General features: G+C 39.7%; 1 protein-coding gene across 1 annotated transcript in view; it reads right to left on the bottom strand.

Annotated features, from left to right (window-relative positions):
* Positions 1-12880: 12880 nt before the first annotated feature.
* Positions 12881-23187, bottom strand: part of cd109 (CD109 molecule) — a 29990-nt gene continuing 19683 nt past the window's right edge. The window contains exons 15-33 of the mRNA XM_041253761.1: positions 22738-22890; positions 22417-22503; positions 21947-22007; positions 20975-21080; positions 20478-20595; positions 20260-20373; positions 19290-19508; positions 18861-19005; positions 18341-18517; positions 17858-17939; positions 17539-17767; positions 17171-17342; positions 16412-16602; positions 15697-15852; positions 14741-14806; positions 14426-14565; positions 14100-14256; positions 13790-13892; positions 12881-13454 (exon numbers count right to left, since the gene is read on the bottom strand). Of these exons, the coding sequence (XP_041109695.1) occupies positions 13243-13454; positions 13790-13892; positions 14100-14256; positions 14426-14565; positions 14741-14806; positions 15697-15852; positions 16412-16602; positions 17171-17342; positions 17539-17767; positions 17858-17939; positions 18341-18517; positions 18861-19005; positions 19290-19508; positions 20260-20373; positions 20478-20595; positions 20975-21080; positions 21947-22007; positions 22417-22503; positions 22738-22890 (2688 nt within the window). The 3' untranslated portion in view covers positions 12881-13242. The remainder of the gene's footprint in view (positions 13455-13789; positions 13893-14099; positions 14257-14425; positions 14566-14740; positions 14807-15696; positions 15853-16411; positions 16603-17170; positions 17343-17538; positions 17768-17857; positions 17940-18340; positions 18518-18860; positions 19006-19289; positions 19509-20259; positions 20374-20477; positions 20596-20974; positions 21081-21946; positions 22008-22416; positions 22504-22737; positions 22891-23187) is intronic.

A 23187-nucleotide genomic window follows, 5' to 3' on the forward strand; every position in this document is an offset into this window, starting at 1 on the left:
TGAATAATTAATTAGTAATTGAATTCTGGCACAACAGTATGTAAATGTGCACATTTGACTCACTCGGGGTTGGGTGTTCAGTGAGTAGAGAACAGGAGAGAGAAGGAGAAAAAAATAAAGGAATAATTAAATAATAACAATTGCTATTTCATGCTGGAACGACCAGCACAGTACTTGTTTATTTTGACCCATCACGTTTGTTTGTCTGTTAGTTCACTGTTTAAGTGTTTGTCCATTTGTTTGTCTGTTTATTTTGGCCCCAGGTGCCATGTGCTGTTTTTGTTCAAGCTATTATTTTCTGTGTGTTAATAAAACGCTAAGGGCAGCCATTGCATCTCAGTTTCAACCTCAGTACTTCCTGTCTGTGTACTTCTTTCTGGCCTGAAGTCACCCTTACAGCCAGCCTGTTCACAATACCCCAGAAGAAGAGACTTTGAAAGTGGAACTTAAAGAAACAGGCAGTATTTACAAACCAGAGGAGTTGCAAGTAGACAGTAGTGATACTATATGCAAGCTTTCAATGCTTCATTTAATTTATGATGGCAAAATTAATGTTTTATTCACACAGAATGACGATTTTGAAGCAGAAACACAAGTGACACAAATGACAGGCTTGCTTTTGATTTAAACACTTCTGTCTCTGTGGGTCTAATGTTATGCCATGTTTTCATTTTGTAATCTGGTTATTTATTTAACAGTTGAGATGTTTGGTTGAAATAAAAGTGCATTTTATATTAGCTAAAAATATAATATTTTATTTATTCCTGAAAACTGTTGCCACCTCCCCCCCACAAACCCCCTCACCCGTGAATTTTGCCCATCACCCGCTCACTGCAGGCATAATGAGTGCATGTCCATGCTTCATTTAGTGTTCATATATAGTATGTACAGTAATTTCATATGATAATGGGGGGTGGGGGTCGTCACAGCCTGAAACATTTTCAAAGGGGGGTTCGAAAACCCCTGCTTTATTTAATTAAAGTCGAGGGATCATACTGTTTAAAACCCATTCTCTGTTATCTTCACTCAAAACGCATTCTCCATGAGCTCTCTGCACACTGTAGCTTTGCCCCCTAAGCCGCTGAGCGTTAAAGGATACATTTCAGTGACACGTAAGCCACAGCATGCCACTTCCTTACATCAATCACTGTAATGGACTATGAAACAACGATCTGCCACTCTGCTGTTTGTTAGGCAGACATTGTAAAATGTTCCTGGTGTCATGGCAGACAGAAATGCACCCCTGAAGCCTGTGATCATATTGTTGAGTCCCTTCTGTAATTGGTGAAAAAAAAAAGAAAAAGAAATGGTATCTTTATAGATGTATGTAATGTTGTGCAATTCATATACAAATCACAAATGTGCATCGCTACCTGGCATCCTTTTGATCTAATAGGACAACTAGTGTGACATTGTCACAAAGACGGCCGGAGTGGGTGACGTTAGACCAGAGCCAGGAAATAAGCAACAGCTAATCAATCATTCAATTGGAGTCTCGGTACAACTGCACGTGAATTAATAAAGTGCAATTCCCCGTGCTCACATATTATTACTTTTTACTTGCACATGAAGTGCTGCGCAATCCTTGTGCCTAAATACAAACATACATTTTAAACACTTGTGTTACAGACCGGTTTATATCCCGTGTACCAATGACTACACCAACATTAACACACACTGTACAAAATACACACAGGGGTGGTGTAAATGTGTGTTAACCCATTGCAGTCCATTTATTCAGGGTCCATTTTACATGCGCTGTTTAAAAGCAGTTTTATATGGTAAAACAGGTTTAAAAGGCACTGCATATCAGCAGGACACTCAGTACTGCATCTCCACCCTGCCCCTCTCCTTGTTTGCTCTATTTATCACATATCTCTTCATGAGTGCATGAAAAATCATTGTTTTATCACCAAACTCCTCAATAATGCTATCCAAGTCATTATTTTATTACTATAACATCTCAAAAAAGCTTGGCAAATGTCTGTGATATTCTTTGAGCGCTGGATGCAGAAACAGGAAATGATAAATCATTGTTTTATCACCGGACCTGGTCCCACACAGGACCACAAAGGGTTAAGTGACAGTTTCTAGGATTCTGTAAATTGAATAATACATTAATAATTATATGTATGTCATCTCTTCCAAGTTCAGTCCATGTGTCATGGTATCAAGCCCCTCTGAGATGTACTTGTAAGCTAGACAGGACAAGAACCTGGTAACTTCTATTGCAACCTGATACTACACTGGTGGATTCCAATGTTTTACCACCCTACCCTGTCATGCATATAAGTTATCACTGGCCCCAAAACGAGCTGTAAATAATAGCATCACAACCTGTGGTTTAAGAAGGAAATAATTGGAAGCTTTCTCCACCCTTTTATTTTAAAGTAACCGTGGTTCCAATCCTTGACCATTGCAACAATTTCTTTGTCCACATGGAGTTGAGATTATCTCAGATATCTTTGCAATTTAAAAGTAGAGGGAAGACCTAGCACTGTGAAATAAAAAACAAATATAATGTATAAAAGCAATTGCCAGTGTCTAATAGGCCTTTACCATGTTCTACAAGGAAGGATGTAATAAAAACTCAGTGCCAACCGTTCACCAGCAATATATATCAAGATATTACATAAACGCTGTGGAACTGGAGGGCATGATCCCAGCACATCACTGTGGAACTGGAGACATGCTCCCAGCACATCACTGTGGAACTGGAGACATGCTCCCAGCACATCACTGTGGACCTGGAGACATGTTCCCAGCACATCACTGTGGACCTGGAGACATGTTCCCAGCACATCACTGTGGACCTGGAGACATGTTCCCAGCACATCACTGTGGAACTGGAGACATGCTCCCAGCACATCACTGTGGAACTGGAGACATGTTCCCAGCACATCACAGTGGAACTGGAGACATGCTCCCAGCACATCACTGTGGACCTGGAGACATGTTCCCAACAAATCACTGTGGAACTGGAGACATGCTCCCAGCACATCACTGTGGACCTGGAGACATGTTCCCAGCACATCACTGTGGACCTGGAGACATGTTCCCAGCACATCACTGTGGAACTGGAGACATGCTCCCAGCACATCACTGTGGAACTGGAGACATGTTCCCAGCACATCACAGTGGAACTGGAGACATGCTCCCAGCACATCACTGTGGACCTGGAGACATGTTCCCAACAAATCACTGTGGAACTGGAGACATGCTCCCAGCACATTACTGTGGACCTGGAGACATGCTCCCAGCACATCACTGTGGACCTGAAGACATGCTCCCAGCACATCACTGTAGACCTGGAGACATGCTCCCAGCACATCACTGTGGACCTGGAGACATGTTCCCAACACATCACTGTGGACCTAGAGGCATGCTCCCAGCACATCACTGTGGACCTGGAGACATGACATGCTCCCAACACATCACTGTGGACTGTGAGACATGAGAGCACATCACTGTGGACCTGGAGACATGTTCCCAACACATCACTGTGGACCTGGAGACATGCTCCCAGCACATCACTGTGGAACTGGAGACAAGCTCCCAGCACATCACTGTGGAACTGGAGACATGTTCCCAACACATCACTGTGGAACTGGAGACATGATCCCAGCACATCACTGTGGAACTGGAGACAAGCTCCCAGCACATCACTGTTGAACTGGAGACATGCTCCCAACACATCACTGTGGAACTGGAGACATGCTCCCAGCACATCACTGTGGACCTGGAGACATGCTTTCAGCACGTTACTGTGGACCTGGAGACATGTTCCCAGCACATCACTGTGGACCTGGAAACATGTTCCCAACACATCACTGTGGACCTGGAGACATGCTCCCAGCACATCACTGTGGACCTGGAGACATGCTCCCAGCACATCACTATAGACCTGGAGACATGCTCCCAGCACATCACTGTGGACCTGGAGACATGTTCCCAACACATCACTGTGGACCTAGAGGCATGCTCCCAGCACATCACTGTGGACCTGGAGACATGTTCCCAGCACGTCACTGTGGAACTGGAGGACATGTTCCCAGCACATTGTCGTCTCACCACAAATCCTGCACTCTGTTTGTTGTGGACTGAGCTTTCAGAGGAGAACCTCCTTTGTGGTGAAAATGCCACATGTGAATGGGGCTGTGAGTTATTTGTTTCTTTAAAGCTGACCGTCTGCCAAACTGTTTCACTCACCCACAAGGACATGTATTCTGCAGAGTTAGATTAAGACCACATTGACCTGTACGCTCTGTGCAAATTTATGTAGTGCTATAGAGTACCGGTCCTCTGAATAGCTAGGAGGAGCAATCACTTACTGTTAATTCTGCTTTGCCAGGAAGGGACACTGAATGCCAGTAAATGTTAACTTTCTAAATAAAGTTTTAAGACTGATTCCACAAATCAGGCTTCATATTTTTTTTATCAAAACAGTGCTGTTACTAAGAATGTACATTATAAATCTCAGTTATGACTCTGAGGGACCGCAGGGTATTTTCCACATGTATACACTGCTGAAACTAGTAGTTCCAGCATTGAACTGTACAATTTTCTATGATTATTAATCCTCTACTCCAGAGTTCTGTTCCTCACTTAGAAGGTTCTAAATGGAGTTGGCTCTAGATGGGAAAATAATGACTACTTACTAATGAAAGGCAATGAATCAGCGTATAGGTCTACCCAGAGCAGGCATGTATTTTCCACATGTATACACTGCTGAAACTAGTAGTTCCAGCATTGTAGAGGATTCCCAGGAGTCGTGTGATAAAGTGCGAGAAGCATGGTTCACTGTAGAGGATTCCCAGGAGTCGTGTGATAAAGTGCGAGAAGCATGGTTCACTGTAGAGGATTCCCAGGAGTCTTGTGATGAAGTGCGAGAAGCATGGTTCACTGTAGAGGATTCCCAGGAGTCGTGTGATAAAGTGCGAGAAGCATGGTTCACTGTAGAGGATTCCCAGGAGTCGTGTGATAAAGTACGAGAAGCATGGTTCGCTGTAGAGGATTCCCAGGAGTCGTGTGATAAAGTGCGAGAAGCATGGTTCACTGTAGAGGATTCCCAGGAGTCGTGTGATAAAGTACGAGAATCGTGGTTCACTGTAGAGGATTCCCAGGAGTCGTGTGATAAAGTGCGAGAAGCATGGTTCACTGCAGAAGATTCCCAGGAGTCGTGTGAAAAAGTGCGAGAGGCGTGGTTCACTGTAGAAGATTCCCAGGAGTCATGTGATAAAGTACGAGAAGCATGGTTCACTGTAGAGGATTCCCAGGAGTCGTGTGATAAAGTGCGAGAAGCATGGTTCACTGTAGAGGATTCCCAGGAGTCGTGTGATAAAGTGCGAGAAGCATGGTTCACTGCAGAAGATTCCCAGGAGTCGTGTGATAAAGTACGAGAATCATGGTTCACTGTAGAGGATTCCCAGGAGTCGTGTGATAAAGTGCGAGAAGCATGGTTCACTGCAGAAGATTCCCAGGAGTCGTGTGATAAAGTGCGAGAAGCATGGTTCACTGTAGAGGATTCCCAGGAGTCGTGTGATAAAGTACGAGAAGCATGGTTCACTGTAGAGGATTCCCAGGAGTCGTGTGATAAAGTGCGAGAAGCATGGTTCACTGTAGAGGATTCCCAGGAGTCGTGTGATAAAGTGCGAGAAGCATGGTTCACTGCAGAAGATTCCCAGGAGTCGTGTGATAAAGTGCGAGAAGCATGGTTCACTGTAGAGGATTCCCAGGAGTCGTGTGATAAAGTGCGAGAAGCATGGTTCACTGCAGAAGATTCCCAGGAGTCGTGTGATAAAGTACGAGAAGCATGGTTCGCTGTAGAGGATTCCCAGGAGTCGTGTGATAAAGTGCGAGAAGCATGGTTCACTGCAGAAGATTCCCAGGAGTCGTGTGATAAAGTACGAGAATCATGGTTCACTGTAGAGGATTCCCAGGAGTCGTGTGATAAAGTGCGAGAAGCATGGTTCACTGCAGAAGATTCCCAGGAGTCGTGTGAAAAAGTGCGAGAGGCGTGGTTCACTGTAGAAGATTCCCAGGAGTCTTGTGATAAAGTACGAGAAGCATGGTTCACTGTAGAGGATTCCCAGGAGTCGTGTGATAAAGTGCGAGAAGCATGGTTCACTGCAGAAGATTCCCAGGAGTCGTGTGATAAAGTACGAGAAGCATGGTTCACTGTAGAGGATTCCCAGGAGTCGTGTGATAAAGTGCGAGAAGCATGGTTCACTGCAGAAGATTCCCAGGAGTCGTGTGATAAAGTGCGAGAAGCATGGTTCACTGTAGAGGATTCCCAGGAGTCGTGTGATAAAGTGCGAAAAGCATGGTTCACTGCAGAAGATTCCCAGGAGTCGTGTGATAAAGTACGAGTAGCATGGTTCACTGCAGAAGATTCCCAGGAGTCTTGTGATAAAGTGCGAGAGGCATGGTTCACTGCAGAAGATTCCCGGAGTCTTGTGATAAAGTGCAAGAAGCATGGTTCGCTGCAGAAGATTCCCAGGAGTCGTGTGATAAAGTGGCTCTTTAACTGTTCCCCCCCTGCTTCTTTCCAAAAAAAAAAAAAAGAAAAAAATCTTTCTGCAGCTCCTGGTAACCTTGGCTTCACCTCGTCGCCTTGACCCCACAAAGTGTAATTTATAGCGTCTGGTGCTGGGAAATGTCGACGCCCCTGCTGCTACAGATGGTGCCCCATGCAGGTGAGGAAAGGTTACACACAGAACAGTTATATAACTGCACATAATGCACAGGAGCCGCATGCTTGTGTTTAGTGTTTAAGAAGCTTGTAGATGGTATTGGTTCACACTAAGCATGTCTGTTACTCTGGATGTATTATACACATCAAGAAGTTTCAGTGCAGTCATACAGCTCATAATGCAATTGTTTTATCTCTAAAACTATTCTATTCCCACCTTAAAAAAGTCTGCAAGCCAGTTGTTATCTGTGAAAACCGATACTCAGGCAGCCAAGACACTGGAATACAGATCCATTCATTTTGTTGCCACTTAATCTCAACAAGGATTAACTATTCGTATCTTTACAGTCCTTGAGCCCCTCCATGTGGTATGTAGTGGTATAGCCTGCTTCATGGCCTGTGCTAAATTGAAGTGCCTTAATGCAATGCAATTAAATACATAGAGCTATCAAAATAACTATAGTTAATCTGACCTACAGCAATGCACATTGAAATGGGTTTTTCTTCAAAGCCAATAATGATAAAATGTGCAGCTCACTCCTTTCGTTGCTGATCTCTCAGCCAGGTTTAAAGAGATCACATGTTGAAAACACTGGGGTCATAGGAAAAGCAGTGATTGGAGAAGGTTGGGATAAAGCTCTCAGAACTCAATGTCATCGGTGATCGGTGTCCAGCTCCAGTCTTCTTGTAGGTTCCTAGAGTCATAATTACATTCTCACAAGTCCCTGTATTGTGCTGCTGCCTTAGATTTGTTTTGTATTTCAGAAATTATTTCTTGGTGAAGGTGATTTTTTTTTTTATTTTCTGCCACACAATTAATTCTGTGTTAATAGTTAGTCAGGTGGCTACTATTACTATAATTTGTAACACAGGAGGTTAATGCAATGGGTTGCAATACAACTTTGTCAATCGCATCCGCAGAGCTACTGCACCACAATGGTGCAGCTACTCTAAGCACTATTCTCAGATAACCCTGTTGGGATCTGCTTTCAGTAGTCCTTTCACACCATTAAGTGCTCTTATGATAAATTGAGAACCCTCATCTTATCATTATTAATACTTTTGTGATGTTTTGTGTTCTTTACCCAATGTTTTGAATACTGTGCTGAGAGATATGAAAGATTATGACAGCTGTCATTAAACATTTGAAATAAAAACTCTCTTGATTTAAATACAGTCTGTGTGTGTCTGTATGTATATACAGAGAGAATAATAGATGGGCTTCAGTGAGTTACAGGAAAATAATTCCATCTCGGGTTTCTGTGACGCCATAATCTACGAGACCATTAGGTCGAGTATAAACTGTCACAGAAACCCGAGATGGAATTTATTTCCTTTAACTCACTGAAGCCTATCTGTTATTTTTTATAATACAGGGATATTGGGATCTGTAATAAAAGACAATAAACGGGTGTTAAGGTTCAAATTGCAAGTGAATTTAATGAATAATAATAACGTACATTAACTCAGTATTAAAGAATCTTAAATATAATTTTATTTTTGATAATTCAGGAAAAGTGATTTAAACTGAGTAGATAATGAACTGCAACAAAAATGTATTAGACAGTCATATAATACACTGGGATCCAACCTGGAAATTAAAAAAATAAAATTTTGTTTGTATAGTCAGTAACCTATCTGGGCTCAAATCTAACTCCCCATTGTTCCTGGGTTCTGTGTGTTCAGCTGGTACCCAAATAATACATTGGAAACAAGTGAGAGTTCATAGAAACAGAAATAATAGATGGCAAACAGAAAAGGACAATCTTAATTATCATAGTACAACTTATCATATATCACACATTGCACAGTAATGTAAAAATGCAGTGGGATTCAGTATGAACAATTTCACGTCTAGTTGTTCAGATGCTGACGTGTGTAAGTGCTTCATTAATCAAGTATTAGGGTAAGTGACAACAGTGTTCTGCGATTCTTTTTTATTGACCAACAAACCTGGTCATTAAAGAATATTGTAGGGCATATTCTCTGGAAAATGTCTTAAGCTTAACATTAAAAAGAAGGGTAGGCTATTATCCAAATATCTACAGCCTCACCACTGTTGAATAGCTGGTTTTGGCTGCCACTATATGTGTCAGAATTTATCTTGGACATTGCAGTCTTTCTCACAGTGTTTCACACTGAACACTTACTGTACACATTAAAAACTGTGATCCAAGTGGAGTTTTATTTGTGTTTGTTATGCATTGAAGAGCATTGCCTAGCAACACAATTACCATCCCTGCCTCGTGAATAAGCAATGACAACCTTGAAGAGGAGAATAAAAGTGCATGATATTTTGCTTAGTAGCAAATCTTCTCAAAAATATTGACTGCAAATCATTATTAGCTCATATGTTTGTCTGAAAAGGAAAAACACCATTTACAATTGAAAACAAATAATAAACAATGTTAGGCAACTCAAATATCACTAAATTAAATGGCCAAGTTGTATCTGGTTTGATAACTATGGAGTGTTTACCATAAAAAAACATGCTAATGGGTATTTACAGTAAATAGCTTTATAAATTTACCCTATGATGTCTTAACTATAACAGGGGCTTTTCAGCTTTAGCTATTGCAGTCTGCATGCAAGACTTTATACCAACCAGGCAGGCTAAGATCAGGGGATAATAAGCAAACTTAGTCAAATTTGCCATTGACACAAAGGATATCCAAAAAGATTTAGACTGTGTACCAAAATGAGCAGAAATGTGGTAAATGAAATTCAATGTCAAGCAATATAAAGCATTACATGCTGATCGCAAAAATGTTAGCTCTAAATACCAAATGGGATGTACAGAACTAGAATAGGCTTGGAGTACTGTATCTGATTGGGGTTGCCAGGGCCAAAGGTACATTGTGGCCCTGGAGCAGTATAATAAAGAGAGATCTCAGGGTTTATGGGACTGAGCTACAAGAGATAGACAGAAAGAACAGAGTCTATTTGCCCAGAACATGTAGAATTCTCCCCAATGATAAGAGAAGCCATGCATCTAGGAGGACACACAACGATTGGCAAGGAGTTCCAAAGGGTTCTAGGAAATCTATAGAAAACGTTATGATTCATACGGAACTTAAAATAATGTTGTTGGTTTTTTTTGTTTGCTTTGTATAAAATGATGATTACATCACAAAACTACAAAGCAACATCTGTACAATATCTTCAACAGATCAGTGTGCATAGCTGTTTGAAGACTTGTTATGTAACAGAAGTTACAGATAATTGAGAATAATTCTGCTTCAGTCATGACAGCTGGGAACACTCACATTTCAAAGTGATGGACATTAGTCTGGCTGTGTGGCTGACTGAAAGCACAGATGTCTTTAAAATAACTGTTTGCCTACTTTAGTTGCCTCATCATGGGATTAGAATGAACAAAAAACAGCTGCTGGATGCTGCGATGTGCCATGGAAGCTGCTATTGATACATAATACATTTTGTTTGAAAAGAATTTAAATCTTTGAGCAGAAGCTAGGAAACATGAATAAATAATGAATAATGTTAACTTGCACTTAGCAACCTTCATTCACAGGTTGCTAATTCATCTCATTGATGCGCTTCACAATGTCAGCTAATAAACATATCAGTAAATGATAAAGAGTGATGATGCTATTTGTAAAATGCTATTTTATTTCCATTAAAATTCCAGCAGTTGCAGATTTGCCCAGTGGCAAATATTCAGGCTCCAACAACTTCTTAATCAACCAGACCTGTATGGAAGGGACGGAGGGAGGGAGGTGCAGCTGAGCTGTTCTGACTAGACTGCTGTTACTTCACTGAGATCATTATGATCCTGAATCAGTGTCTGTGTGGGTCTCCTAGAGGCAAGGGTGTTACTGTAGGTCCTGTGAATCACCAGCCTGCCTTTCACACAGTCTGCAGTAACAGTGGAAAACAAAGGCTGCAAATGTATAAATTAAATAAACAACAAGATGGATGTTTTATACAATGCAGAACTATAATAACCATGTGGACATCTCTGCCCTGCTAATACATTAATACAGGTGCACTTTATATACAGCTGCTAATTCCTAAGACAGTGCTCAAATACAGATTTCATACAGCCTCTATTGCATTTATAATAAACTCCCACTCTTGGCCTTAATATTCAACCACAGAGGAATTATTCTTCCATGTATAACCATTAAGTCACAAGGATGGATGTATTCTCAAAGTATGATTGTGTGTTCTATGCATGATTTTGTTTTAAAGCATGGCATTAACTTGATTTTTTTTTTTTTTTCTTATGAAATGGAAATTATCGAAGTAAGTTGGCAACCTTGCCTTTACTATAAACAAGGGCAAGAGCCTTCCCTTATACCGTGATATTTTGGCACTTTTACCACTTTTACCATGGTCTATATAAAAATAAAGATGATGTTGATGATTTTTATTATTATTATTATTATTACAATACTGTAGCGTTTTGTGCTATGGGGGTGAGACAGACTCGGGGGAGTCCAGATGAGGTTCCACGAACTTTTTTTTTTTTTTTTTTTATAACACAACGAAACCCTGTTTGGTCCGGGGTTCACGCCAAAATAATAAACGACTGTATCTCTCTCTTTTGCACTGCTTCGTTGAAAAGCACTCAGCCAGTTCTCCGTCTCTCGCAGCCTCTCTCCCCTCAGACATTCAACCGCGTTCCCCCCCTCCTACTTATAGCCTCCGGGGGAACCGCCCACTGCACGCACACACACACTAACGGCGTGCCCCGTACCATCACAATACACAGAACATTAACAGGACGTAACAAACAAAACAAACACAACGTCCAGGATGCTGCCATCGCCAGGGTCGTTACAATACTATGTATTAACCATAATTTACCCTGGTTTACCATGTTTATTATTATGCTTTACAATACCTCACTGCTTTCATTGCTTTCCTATGCTTTCTCTATGCTTTATTATGATTTGCTGTGCTTTTGCTATGGTAAACTTGTATAAGGGTGGGTTAAGTAGTTAAATCTATGAACCTGTAGCCCAGCCGTAGCCCAGTCTGCAATCAGTTTCCCCTGCAGGCAAGTTGGTTGGTACCTTAAATCTGCTATTGTAACCAGGATTTTTGAGCCGAGTTTGTGACTCAAAGGCCATTAATGAAGTAGATGCACTGAGGGAGATTGCTGATGATTACTACTGGATGGGACACCTCTGTCCATGTTGAAGTAGGAATTCAATCCACTGCAGTAAGACCTGGAGATACTGTATCTATAGAGCCCTTTACTTCCTAAAGGTTTTTTTGAGGTGTGAGTGAATGCTCATAAATAAACCACGTTATTTGTTCTTCTGATACATTATAGCAAAACAGTAACATCAGTTGGGTTCACCATCATAGAAGTCAGTTTTGCTGCAGGAAACATTTTCTGCCTGATTGAGACCCTTGCAATACAAATTGAAACCACCGAAATGAAAATAGGGGAGTAACTAACTCCATTTGAGAGTGACACCAAACCAATGAAGGAGCAGGAACTGGAAACAGTACAGCTCTGAAAGCCAAGAGCACCAGGAACAATCTCAGTGAGGCACAGCCACTAGACCAAGACATACATGTTTTATACTGTACATAATTCAGGTGGTGGAGGCAATCACTTCAATAGGACATGTTTCCTCCTCAACCGCCACTGCTCAGCTGAGTTACAAAAAAGACACCATTCCCACAATCCACATCCCGGGGAACAAAGAACCAATTAGCCTGCCCCTAGAAGCCAAGGCTAACTCAGCTGGGCCATGGCGTATCGTCTGTTCATTTTGAACATGCTTGTTTTTGGAGTGGAGGCTTTTTTTATTGAAACTTCATTAAAATCTGTTACTTGTCCATTTGGATATAATGGACAAATACGTAAGAAAATGAAAAGAGCGACCCTTCCAAGCTCATTCTAGTAGGTCATGTAGCAATACGGTCTTTCCATCATTTTCAAAGTCACCTCCACAGGTTCCTTCTGTAAAGTTGTGACAATAAGGCAGGTCTAAAACAGATTTCAATGAAACCAGCACTGTGTATGTAATACTGAAAGGGGTTTCTTTTAAACTGTACATTCATTATTTTGTGTTTAATCAAATAATTACATAGACAGACATTGGGCTTCATTTTGTAAGTTCAGGATCATTTTTATTTGTACTCTACACAAATATAATTTTAAAAAGCCATCATTTGTAAATGTAAAAATACAATAATGATTATGTTTTGCATTAAAATATTTTTTGTACATATCCAAATTAAATTTGTCTAAAATTGCAAACATACATTCCCTATAGAAGTAAAATAAAGTATTGTATTTAAAAAAAATCAAATTACAACTATATAGTTAATCATCTTCCAAAAAACTTCATTATATGAACAAATGTTCAAGTTTAAAATTGACAGCCCTCACCAAAGAAATCAGTAGAGTGGTTTTATGACCCAGTATTCTTATTTATCCAGAGATGAGATTATTACCTTTCCTAGTAATTTACAGACACAGCAGCCTGTAAACTGAGCTATCGGCTGATTATAGCCAACATACAAATGGTGTGTTATTGGCTCAAATCTATTATACTAAATGTGTTCAGTTAAAAACAAAACAAGCCCAAGTAAATTAAGAAACCTGCAAATATACTGGTGGCGATACCAGTGTGATGTATGGGAACCGCTGAAGAACCAGCTGTGGTGACATCAACAGCCATTACATTCGACCTGCACAGTTCACAGTCCTTTCCACAGAAATCACATGAAGATATGCTCTGCATTACTTCAGAGCGGTAAGTCCTGACTGCCATCCTGCCTATGAAAACACACAGACTGGGATGTTATATACAAATCAAGCATGCGCTTTGTGTTAGTTGAAGCTTTTGGATGTCCTTGTCTAAGGTGCAGTGAATTGTCACTTGAGATTCTACTTCTAACCTCCCATCAAGTTTGGTTTGCATCTGGAAAGCATAAGATTATATTGCAAATAACTAATACTAGTTGTAACAAAGTGATTGAAATGAACTGCAGCCAAGGCTTGGTCGCAGTGTTTCAATGCAATTCCAACCAACACACAAGTACCTATCTCAGTCCATTCCAGTTCAATCCCTTGCCTACCGATGGAAATGAACAGAACATGTTTACACTTACTAGGCTCGTAGTAATCATATATCAGCACCACAGCATCTTGGGCATTGGAGATTTTAGAGTCTCTTATAGCTGGGATATCAAGACAAACCTGGGATGTATTCAGCTGTGAAAATACAGGAACAGGTTGTACACATTTATCTATACATTTTTATATATTTTATATTTGATATACATACATATTAAAACATATTATCTTGTGTAAAATACTGTATAAGAGGATTATTTCAGTATTTGCGATTTGCGTGCAAGAGTAGATGGAAGACAAGTCAACGTTTCTAAATAAACAGCTGCATTCTAAATGTAAACTTACTGAATCCAAGTACAGGAACACTTTTCCAGAACCAGATTCTACTTTTTTGATCATTTGATTTGTGGCAATTCCCTCTTCTACAAGAATAAAACCACTTAGCAAGCCCACTTCCATTAAAACCATTCCACTTTGTGACATATTCTGATTTTCCAAGAGTCTTAAAAAGAAAAAGAAAAGTAGCCACTTAAAACATACATATTTTGGTACATTTCTTCATGTAACAAAGACTGATGCTTTGATACAGTACAATTAGACATCAACATATAGATCATAGCAAGTTTAGAAAAGGACAAACACATGCTTCCACTCCAGGAACCTTGGCTTACCTTGTGCATATGTGCAAAGACACATGATTGACGTCATCCACGTTGTCAATAACGGCAATACTTAAATCAAACCCTTCTTGATTACTGGTATCTCTGCGTCTCCTTGATAATTTATTATTCACATTGTAGAACACATTAAGCTATTAAAAAATAAATAAATAAAATAAAATAATAATAATAACAATATATACATATATGCATGTATAAGCAGTTCAAGTTTTTATTTGTAAGTGAATCGGATCTGTAGCAAAACAGAAAGTCCTGCAGTTCTGATTCTACAAATCAAATCTAAAGATAATAATTGATATCCAGTACCTGAAATATGCCAAATCCATTTCCCTCTGCCTTCACGTTAACCGACATTGATTGCTGTACTTCAATCTGGAACACAAGGAGTGCTGTATTTAAAACACATTGTGATATGGTAGCCGAGACACTCACATCAGATAATCCTAATAAACCAAGGATGAAGTCTAGCGCTCTTGCACCTAATAAACCAAGTCTAGCGCTCTTGCAACTGTTTATTTTTAACTGACTCAAAATAAACAGTGGCCTCCGAGTTTACGGTAAAGGGAAGACACAGAATCAGACAGCTTGTCTATTATTTTAACATACAACGCCAGTCAAGAGCACTTATATCAGCACTCAAAATAGCTTGCTACACAAACTCCTCCTGTTAGCCTTCCTCCCTGAATGAGCCTTCTTAATTTGTCAATTGGATCAATTAATTAAATCAGTTGACATTTGAAGGAATTCTTTCCAATACTCTTGTGTATACAGGGCTGTTCCAGAAACTAACAAGACTGGGCATTTTAAACCACACAACAATTAATCAAGATGAAATATTAATTGCTGCAGTTATTTACCACATCTATTTACAATTGGGGAATACATTTTTATCTTAAAGCCCGTGCCTATAAGTTTTAACTCATCCAGCCACAAACAGCATAATTACGTTAAATAAACAAAACTGATTTGTAGGTGGAAGACAAGATACTCAACTTCCCAATCTGGACGTATTCATTAATAAAACTGCAACAAAAAAAAGACTACTTGTCATAATATTATCTTAATAGCACACACAGTACAGTGTTCTAACTGTCTGGAGCTCTAATAAGGGGATCTTTAAGGTGTGGAAATTCCTTTTGAAAATTATTTTTTGTGTAATCAATGAACAGTTCAAAACTCACAAGTATAAATAAATAATGAAATACAGACATACTCACTCACTCACACACACACACACACACACACACACACTTGTGTATTACCTTCTGCTTCTGAAGCAGTAAAAGGTTTGTTGAATCAATGTGGAATATGGCTAGAAAGGTAAGGCCCGCTCCACTGACTGTAACCGTCAGCCCCACATCTTGTGAGCTGGAGAGAGCTGCAAATCCCGACAATGCCTGTAGAGCTATTACTGTGTCCTGAAGACAGAAATTAAGTTATTAAAGATGCAGACTTATTTCCGCATGAGACACAAAATAAAAAAAATTTAAAAAAATATTCAGTAGTTCTAGTGAAACCATTTCACTGGTCATTAGTGCTGAAAGAGTTACGTGTTTAATCATTGTTTTAAATATTCTGTTCTTTATTGTTTGTTTTTTTAAAGCAGGTTTTAGGAATTCATTTGGCCCATGTGGACATGACCGAGGCACTAAATGCACAGCTGTGGCCAAACGTTTTGCATCACCTAGAATTTTAGGACAGAGACATAATTTAACAAAATTAAAAAAAACCTATATGAACATAATTTAAATCTTTTATAATCAAATAAACTACAAAATGATATCACAAAAGTCTACCAGAAGCCATAGTAGTAGTATAGTATGTCAAACTTTTCAATGTTTGTCAGTTTTTCATTAATATCAAAAAAACTACAAAGCGGTATGTAAATTATCATGCTAACATAACATTATTCAGCAGGTTGCATTAGTTAATTCTATAGAGTGATGCTAAACGTTTGGCCAGAGCTGTGTGTCAAACCTGTGTAGACGAGTATCCTCCCAAGTGGTTCCTCTGCTGGCTCAGCCATTTCATGACAGGGATTCCCTCGGCAAGCCGCTTCTGTTTCAAATGAGACAGCAGTGCATAGGAAGCCAGCTCTATATCTGTGGAGCGAGGCTGCCACCAGCTGGATCCACCCACCATGGGACTGGACCAGAACATCAAGCCACCTGTTCAGAAAGGGAGATGAAGAAACATGTGATCCGTAAGATCGTTACACTGTAGGGTTTTTGTTTTTGTTCTTCTCTACCTTTTGTATTACCTTGGCTCAGGGGTTCAGGTATCCCAGCTGAATACCAGAGTATAATTCAAACAGGCAGCGTGTTACAGCTCGTTATTGATTCTACTTCTAGTCCCATCTGACTGTCTTTCTTACAATACAGTCATAGTCAGGGCTCCGTGTATTGGCCACCAACACAGTGCCTTCTGGCCTTCCATGGTTCACTGCCTTACATGACTTGGGGCCCAGTTACAACTCCTGCTTCCTTCTTCAAGGCACATTTCAGATGCATGCAGCTGTATTTGCTGCCCATGTCAATTGGCTCACTGTAAATAACTCTCTCCATAGACATATACTTAATCTGAACATTATCATACTTCAAGCTGCTTTCACAGGCCAAATTAGGGTAGCAACACATTCAAGCCATCACACAATTATTTATGGGATTATATTTTATGATTTACATATTTCAGACAAAGAATAAAAAATAAAATTAAAAAAAAAAACATAATCTTTACCATCCTTTTCCGCTCTCCTGTTCAGCTCATCCAGGGCAGTCTTTGCAAGAGTACTGTTTGCTAGAGACAAAGAATACGTCACCAGAGACAGAGTGTAGGTATTGGAGATTCCGTCTGCAAACCTATTCTCCAAGAACGACACAGCTGCTAACACTGCACTCTGATAATAGTTCTATAAAAAAAGAATACAGCATGAAAAAAATAGCATATGTTATCACTGTATTCTAGCATGACACTTGCAAGAACGACACAGCTCCTAATACTGCACTCTGATAATACCTCTATAAAAAAAGAATACAGCATGAACAAATAGCATATCATATCACTGTATTCTAGCATAACACTTGCAAGTAAGATCCCCAGTGTACCTTGTAAGTCTCGTCTTCTAAGAGCGCCATTAATACATAAGCAGTAAGAGACAGTGGACCGTTCTGTCCTCCCTGCAGCTCAGAGTGAATGACCCTCCCTGGCTCTCTGAAATCCCCAGTAGTATTCTGCTGGGGTACAATCCACTCTATTGTTCTGGATAGCACTGTTGGGTCAATATAGATGAACTGACGGGCTTGCAGGAAGCATCTGAGCACAAAGGCAGACAACCTTCAAACACACGAAAAACAAAACGTTTAGACAGATCTGTAGTCCTGAAGGAATACAACTCGCTGTGCCAAGCAAAGTGGAACTACATACCATGTACTTCCAGAAGAATCACCATCACCAAAAGCACTAAAAGAGCCATCCTTTCTCTGGTAGGCCAGTTCTCGTTGATAACCTGAAATAAAATCCTGCATGATTAAACAAAATGTGCACAACACTACATGTCTGTAAGCAATACAATATCCAGGGAGTCACTGCCATACTGCTCCCTGTCGCCAGTGAACCACAACGCTTCCCTGTAAGATCAACAAACCGGATCCACCTGTGATTTAAAAGACTGATATTACAAGCCCATTACTCCAGTGTAATTCAGTGTTTTAGACAAAGTAACTATGTCATGTAATTCATGTAACTGACCCTGCCTGCACCCAAGTGGGGTTCTTGCTTGAGCAGTATTAAAACATCTACATTGCTATTCACCTTTTAAATGAAACAGGAACCATTTTTTCAGAACAATAATTGCAACCAGTGCGTCCAATGCTATGGTATGAACACACTGCAGTAAATTCTTTGTACCTTGAGTCATAAAGGATATGGCTTTAGTCTTAATATCCTCCTTTATTTGTTTTGTCTTAATTAAATACTGAAGAACATAAATATTGGGAGCAAAGTTGATCATGTTCTGTTCCCCACATCCATAGGGCATCTGGATAAGTGACTCAAGACCAGAGATAGATGGACCCAGGAGATCCCCTGTTTAAAAAAAAAAAAAAAAGAAGAAACTTAGCAACAAGATAGGGCTCTAATTGCAAAACCAACCAAGAAAAGCATGGAAGGATCTACCTGTTCATGAAATGCGTGGCAAGATTAGGCTGAAGCAAATAGAAGTTGATCTGTTATTAATAAGTTATTCATTAAATTGTACATATTACAGTTTCTACAGCTATTTCCATTGGAATAAACCCCCAAGGAAAGTAATTTAAAAGAAAGAACATGCTACCATGTTCAGTCATCACTAGTCCCACTAAAACACTTGTTGTTCTTAAGCATTCTGTATACAACACAACTGAGGCTGATCTAAACAAATATCACTTACCAACAAGAGTTACATAAGCTCTTTCACTGCCTTTCACTACATCTGCAGGGAAAGTAAAGTTTACATCTTTGGACACAGTTTGCTGCCCATTTCCAACTAGATCCAAAAGCAAAGACTGAGAAAATGACTGTTCAATTCCTTCGGCCTGTAAGCAAAGAACATTAGCGATGTTACTATGTATCGGTTTATCTTTTCAGTGTTGACAGACATTCTGTAAAATAGTTCCTAGCTCCTCTACCACGAGCTGGTGCCTGGAGCCTCAGGATTGGTAGATGAACGTTCTGAGGTCTTTGATGTCATTTACATCATCGTTATCAGTTAAATGAGGAATGAAAGTATATTACAAACTTACAAAGCACTTAATTATTGACCTGCATTCCTTTCACAATAAAAGTTACATGATTAATAAAGAGAATGTGGTCAAGGTACCTTCACTAAAACTGTCTGCATGACTGCATCAGAAGCAGCAGGTGACGTGGCTGTGACAGTGATTGCAATCTCTCCCAGCTGCTTGGGTTTAATGGGGAAGAGAACTGTGATGCCATCTTGACTCGGCACAGACACTTTCTGCTTGTTCTCCACTGTATTAGCACTGTTCCCAGAAACAATTAACTCAAAGGCATCACTTTTGTCGACGGTCACTGTTGCCTGTTAAGTAATTAAATAATGAAATGCACACACATAATTACAACCTGTGAAAACTCCCAACTGTCATCAGTACACAATTGCATAACCCATATGAGAAGGAGCAGCACCAAACCTATGTATGTCTGAGCCAACAATTTTATGTAAAAATAGGCTGCTGCAGTATAAAACCCACCTTCACAAACCTGCAGGTCAATGCTGTGATAATTGCAAAAGTGCCTCAACTTGTATTTTGAAAATGTTCTAGAAGCGTTTCTCTTTTAAAGACAACAGGTACAGATCACAAAATGCTGTGATACCTGCCTGCCATTCCAGAACTTCTAATCACATTTGAGATGTTTCCTTTAACATTGCTGACCTCTTTATTGAATGCTCTGCATTGATATACTGATGTGTTTCATTTTGTTTGTTACGTTGGTTTGACCCTAAGGGAGGCTCTCTAGTCGTATGACTGTTTGGTGATCCATGGAAGTCTGGTCGCCAGAACTGAATTTTTCTCAGCTCAAGTACCTTGTTTGCATGCACCACTCAACCCGGGTTGAAACCCTTGCTACCCCTGATACTGTATTTACATGTTCATTCAGCCGACCACACTGGCTGCCAATCTCAACTGCCCGTGATATGTTTCTTACCCTTTCCCAAAGCGTGCTAAAGCAGGATGGGTGGTATGTCACAACACTGACCAATCAAGTGACAGGTGGGCATAAACATTTAATCCACACCCGGGGTGAGCAATAAGAACAACTTATATTACCTCAAGAGCTTGGTCCAAGTAGTTAAAGATGATTACTTCCAGGACAAACTGCTCTCCTCTGATAACTGAGTATGGAAGATTCAGAGACAAGAAGAAGGGCTGGAAAACCTCCAGCTAGAAGACAAGCACAGATAGTAGCGTATCCAATCACAATTTGATCTCAGGCAATATTACAGTTGTTCATGGAGAAAAAGCAAGCTATAAAACAGTGACAATACCTCTGCAGGAGAGCTGGTCAATCCCAGCCCAAGACCCTCAGAGATGACAAAAGCACTGGCAACCCAGGACGTGATGCTATCAGGCACAATCACGTTAAGAGTTGCACTCGTTGAGGCGCTGTGAAGCAACAGTGGTAAAACGCATTATAAACAAAGCCGCCCACATGCCTCTGGTCGTATTCTTTATTTTAAAAGACATGGATGTTTAAGACAGAGAATTAAAATCTGATTAGAAGTTATTACCTCACAGAATAGTCATGCACTGTAGCCATATTTTTTAGTTTGTTTTGTTTTTTCACCCAGTTAGGCTCTGTTTTACTGTTGGCCTAAAAGTACTTGGATCTGCATTGAGTTTATTATCCTTAATACATATTGTACATGCACACACACACACACATCAAACCCTTTAAAACCCTTTTCTATCCTCACTTACTGTATGAGATCAGTTCATTCCTTACTGAAAGGAGGGTACCATGGTGTGTCCCATTAGATTGTACCTTGTATTAGTGTCCAACCAGATCCAGGTCTCTGGAAAGTAGGTTCTGACTCGTGGCTCACTTGATTTGTCTAGTTCCTTCATAACAAGTTCTGGATGAACCATGTCTGTAAAACAGTGAGAATCCAAAAATAAGAGGCTCTGTTGTATTTGGTCTGCATCCTGTTACTTATCTCAATGAACATGTGCAGTTTTCATCACCTACAGTGTTACAGTCCCAACCTCTGTGTCCATTTGGTTTTGTTTTATTTTCAGGTTGTCACTTAGATCTCATGTTTTAATGTTTGTCAATTGGAAATGAAAAACATTACCTTGAGAAGATTATCCCTTGTTACTCAGCCCTGCCTCTGTAAAATTACCCTTCTATTCCACCAGTTTTGAATTCTGAACCTGTGCATCAATATAACCCAGTGTTATACATGTGCACACATCATACCGCTGCCCTCACAGTGTGCCACTGAACCTAGCCAAATGTACATGAATGCAGCCTCCTTCACTTTACCGCCAGGAAGATTCTCATAAGTAAGGATATATTATATTACGGTGGTCACGACTTTCATGGAAGCCATGCATTTTCCCATTTGTTTCCACTCAGTGTGACAGCAGGAAGTGAGCACTACTGAACTGTTACAATGAAAGGCAAGCATTACAGGACTGCTCTACTCATTAACAATACTCAGGCTTCCATGACTCCCTTTGTTTCTCTAACTTCTACACCTCTAGTTGTACACACAAAGAAAACACTAATCGATGTGTTTTTTCAATTACTCTCTTTACATTGCTATGCATACTTCAGTATATCGCCAGTTTGACCCCTTGCACTTGAACTGGTTGAATCATGTTTCATATTTTATTGTAATAGCAATAAATAAATAATAACTAATTAAGCCAATATGTACTGTACATGATTAACAGCATTCACATTATGTGGTTTTTATTTAGGAAAATAATAGATAATTTGTTATTTACTTACAAAATATGGGTGGAAAATAACTCTGAACTTCAGCATCTGTCATCACCAACAGGTTACATTTCTGTGGATGTGAAAGGGTCAATAAATTCATCGAGTACCAACAGGAAACTCAAAGCACAACTTTGCAATGTGACTAAATTGCTTTCTTGTGAAAGAAGGTGCTTAACAATTTGGTACTTCCTCAGAGTTAAATATCTGCCACAAATGAGCCTACCTCTGAAGGTTCACAAGTGAAACGAGTATAGTGGTCTTAATTAGGCCTTTGTGGATATAGCCCACATAACAAATGCACTAGTTCAGCTGTCTTTTCTTGAGGAAGAATCAGGGCTCAGTGTCAGACAATGGACTGAAGTGCACTTGCAGAATCATGAGACGCTCTCAGTCAGACATCGTGCTAATTAAGCAAATATATTAAAAAAAATGTGGAAACCCATAATAAAATTCTGTTCATAATACAATACTGCAAGTACCTGAAAAACAGACAGAGGGTCTGCTGGAGGTTGACCATAGAAATAGTTATTATCCTCCGCATCATATCTAGCTTGTTCTTTGATCACCTGAAACATTAAGACAAATCTACTGTTATTTTTATCCTGCATAGTTTACCGACATTACATTTATTTCACAAAGACTAAAGCAAATTCCAAAATATATTTTGAAATGTATTTCATATGGATATATTGTTTACATGGAACTGTATTACTTTTATAACAAACAGTTTCCAAGACAGACACCACAGCTTAACATTATGCTGACTGCTGCTTAAGATTCAGAACGTCATGGTAACTTACCATATCCCCTGTGATGTCATTTCCATTTTGAAGAAGCTGTGCACTTTTATCAACAACTAAAATCCCAACTAAAGACATAGGATCTGTCACATTAACCCCAAGAGAGACAGACTCAGAGGGCTTGGCTTGAGTTTTACTCCAAGACAGTGAGACCTGTCAAAAAACATGGCAAACAGAGTCAACAAATTTGCATGCTCTGTTAGTGATGGAAAAATATTAAATTCTAGAAACTCTTTACAGATAATTCATACAACAAATTAAATAACACCACACTAACAGAAAATAAGATGCTGCATATCTGTTTAAGGCAAATAAAAACATAACAATATACTTATCTTGAACACAAGATGGCAGCAGTGAACTAGTATGCTTGTGTGATGATGCCACTATAAAACTAAACAAATATTTGCACTGAAACCACAAGTGTGAAACCACTACAAAGAGACAGAG

The sequence above is a fragment of the Polyodon spathula genome, chromosome 6 (assembly GCF_017654505.1).
Source record: "Polyodon spathula isolate WHYD16114869_AA chromosome 6, ASM1765450v1, whole genome shotgun sequence".
NCBI classification, from domain to species: Eukaryota; Metazoa; Chordata; class Actinopteri; order Acipenseriformes; family Polyodontidae; genus Polyodon; species Polyodon spathula.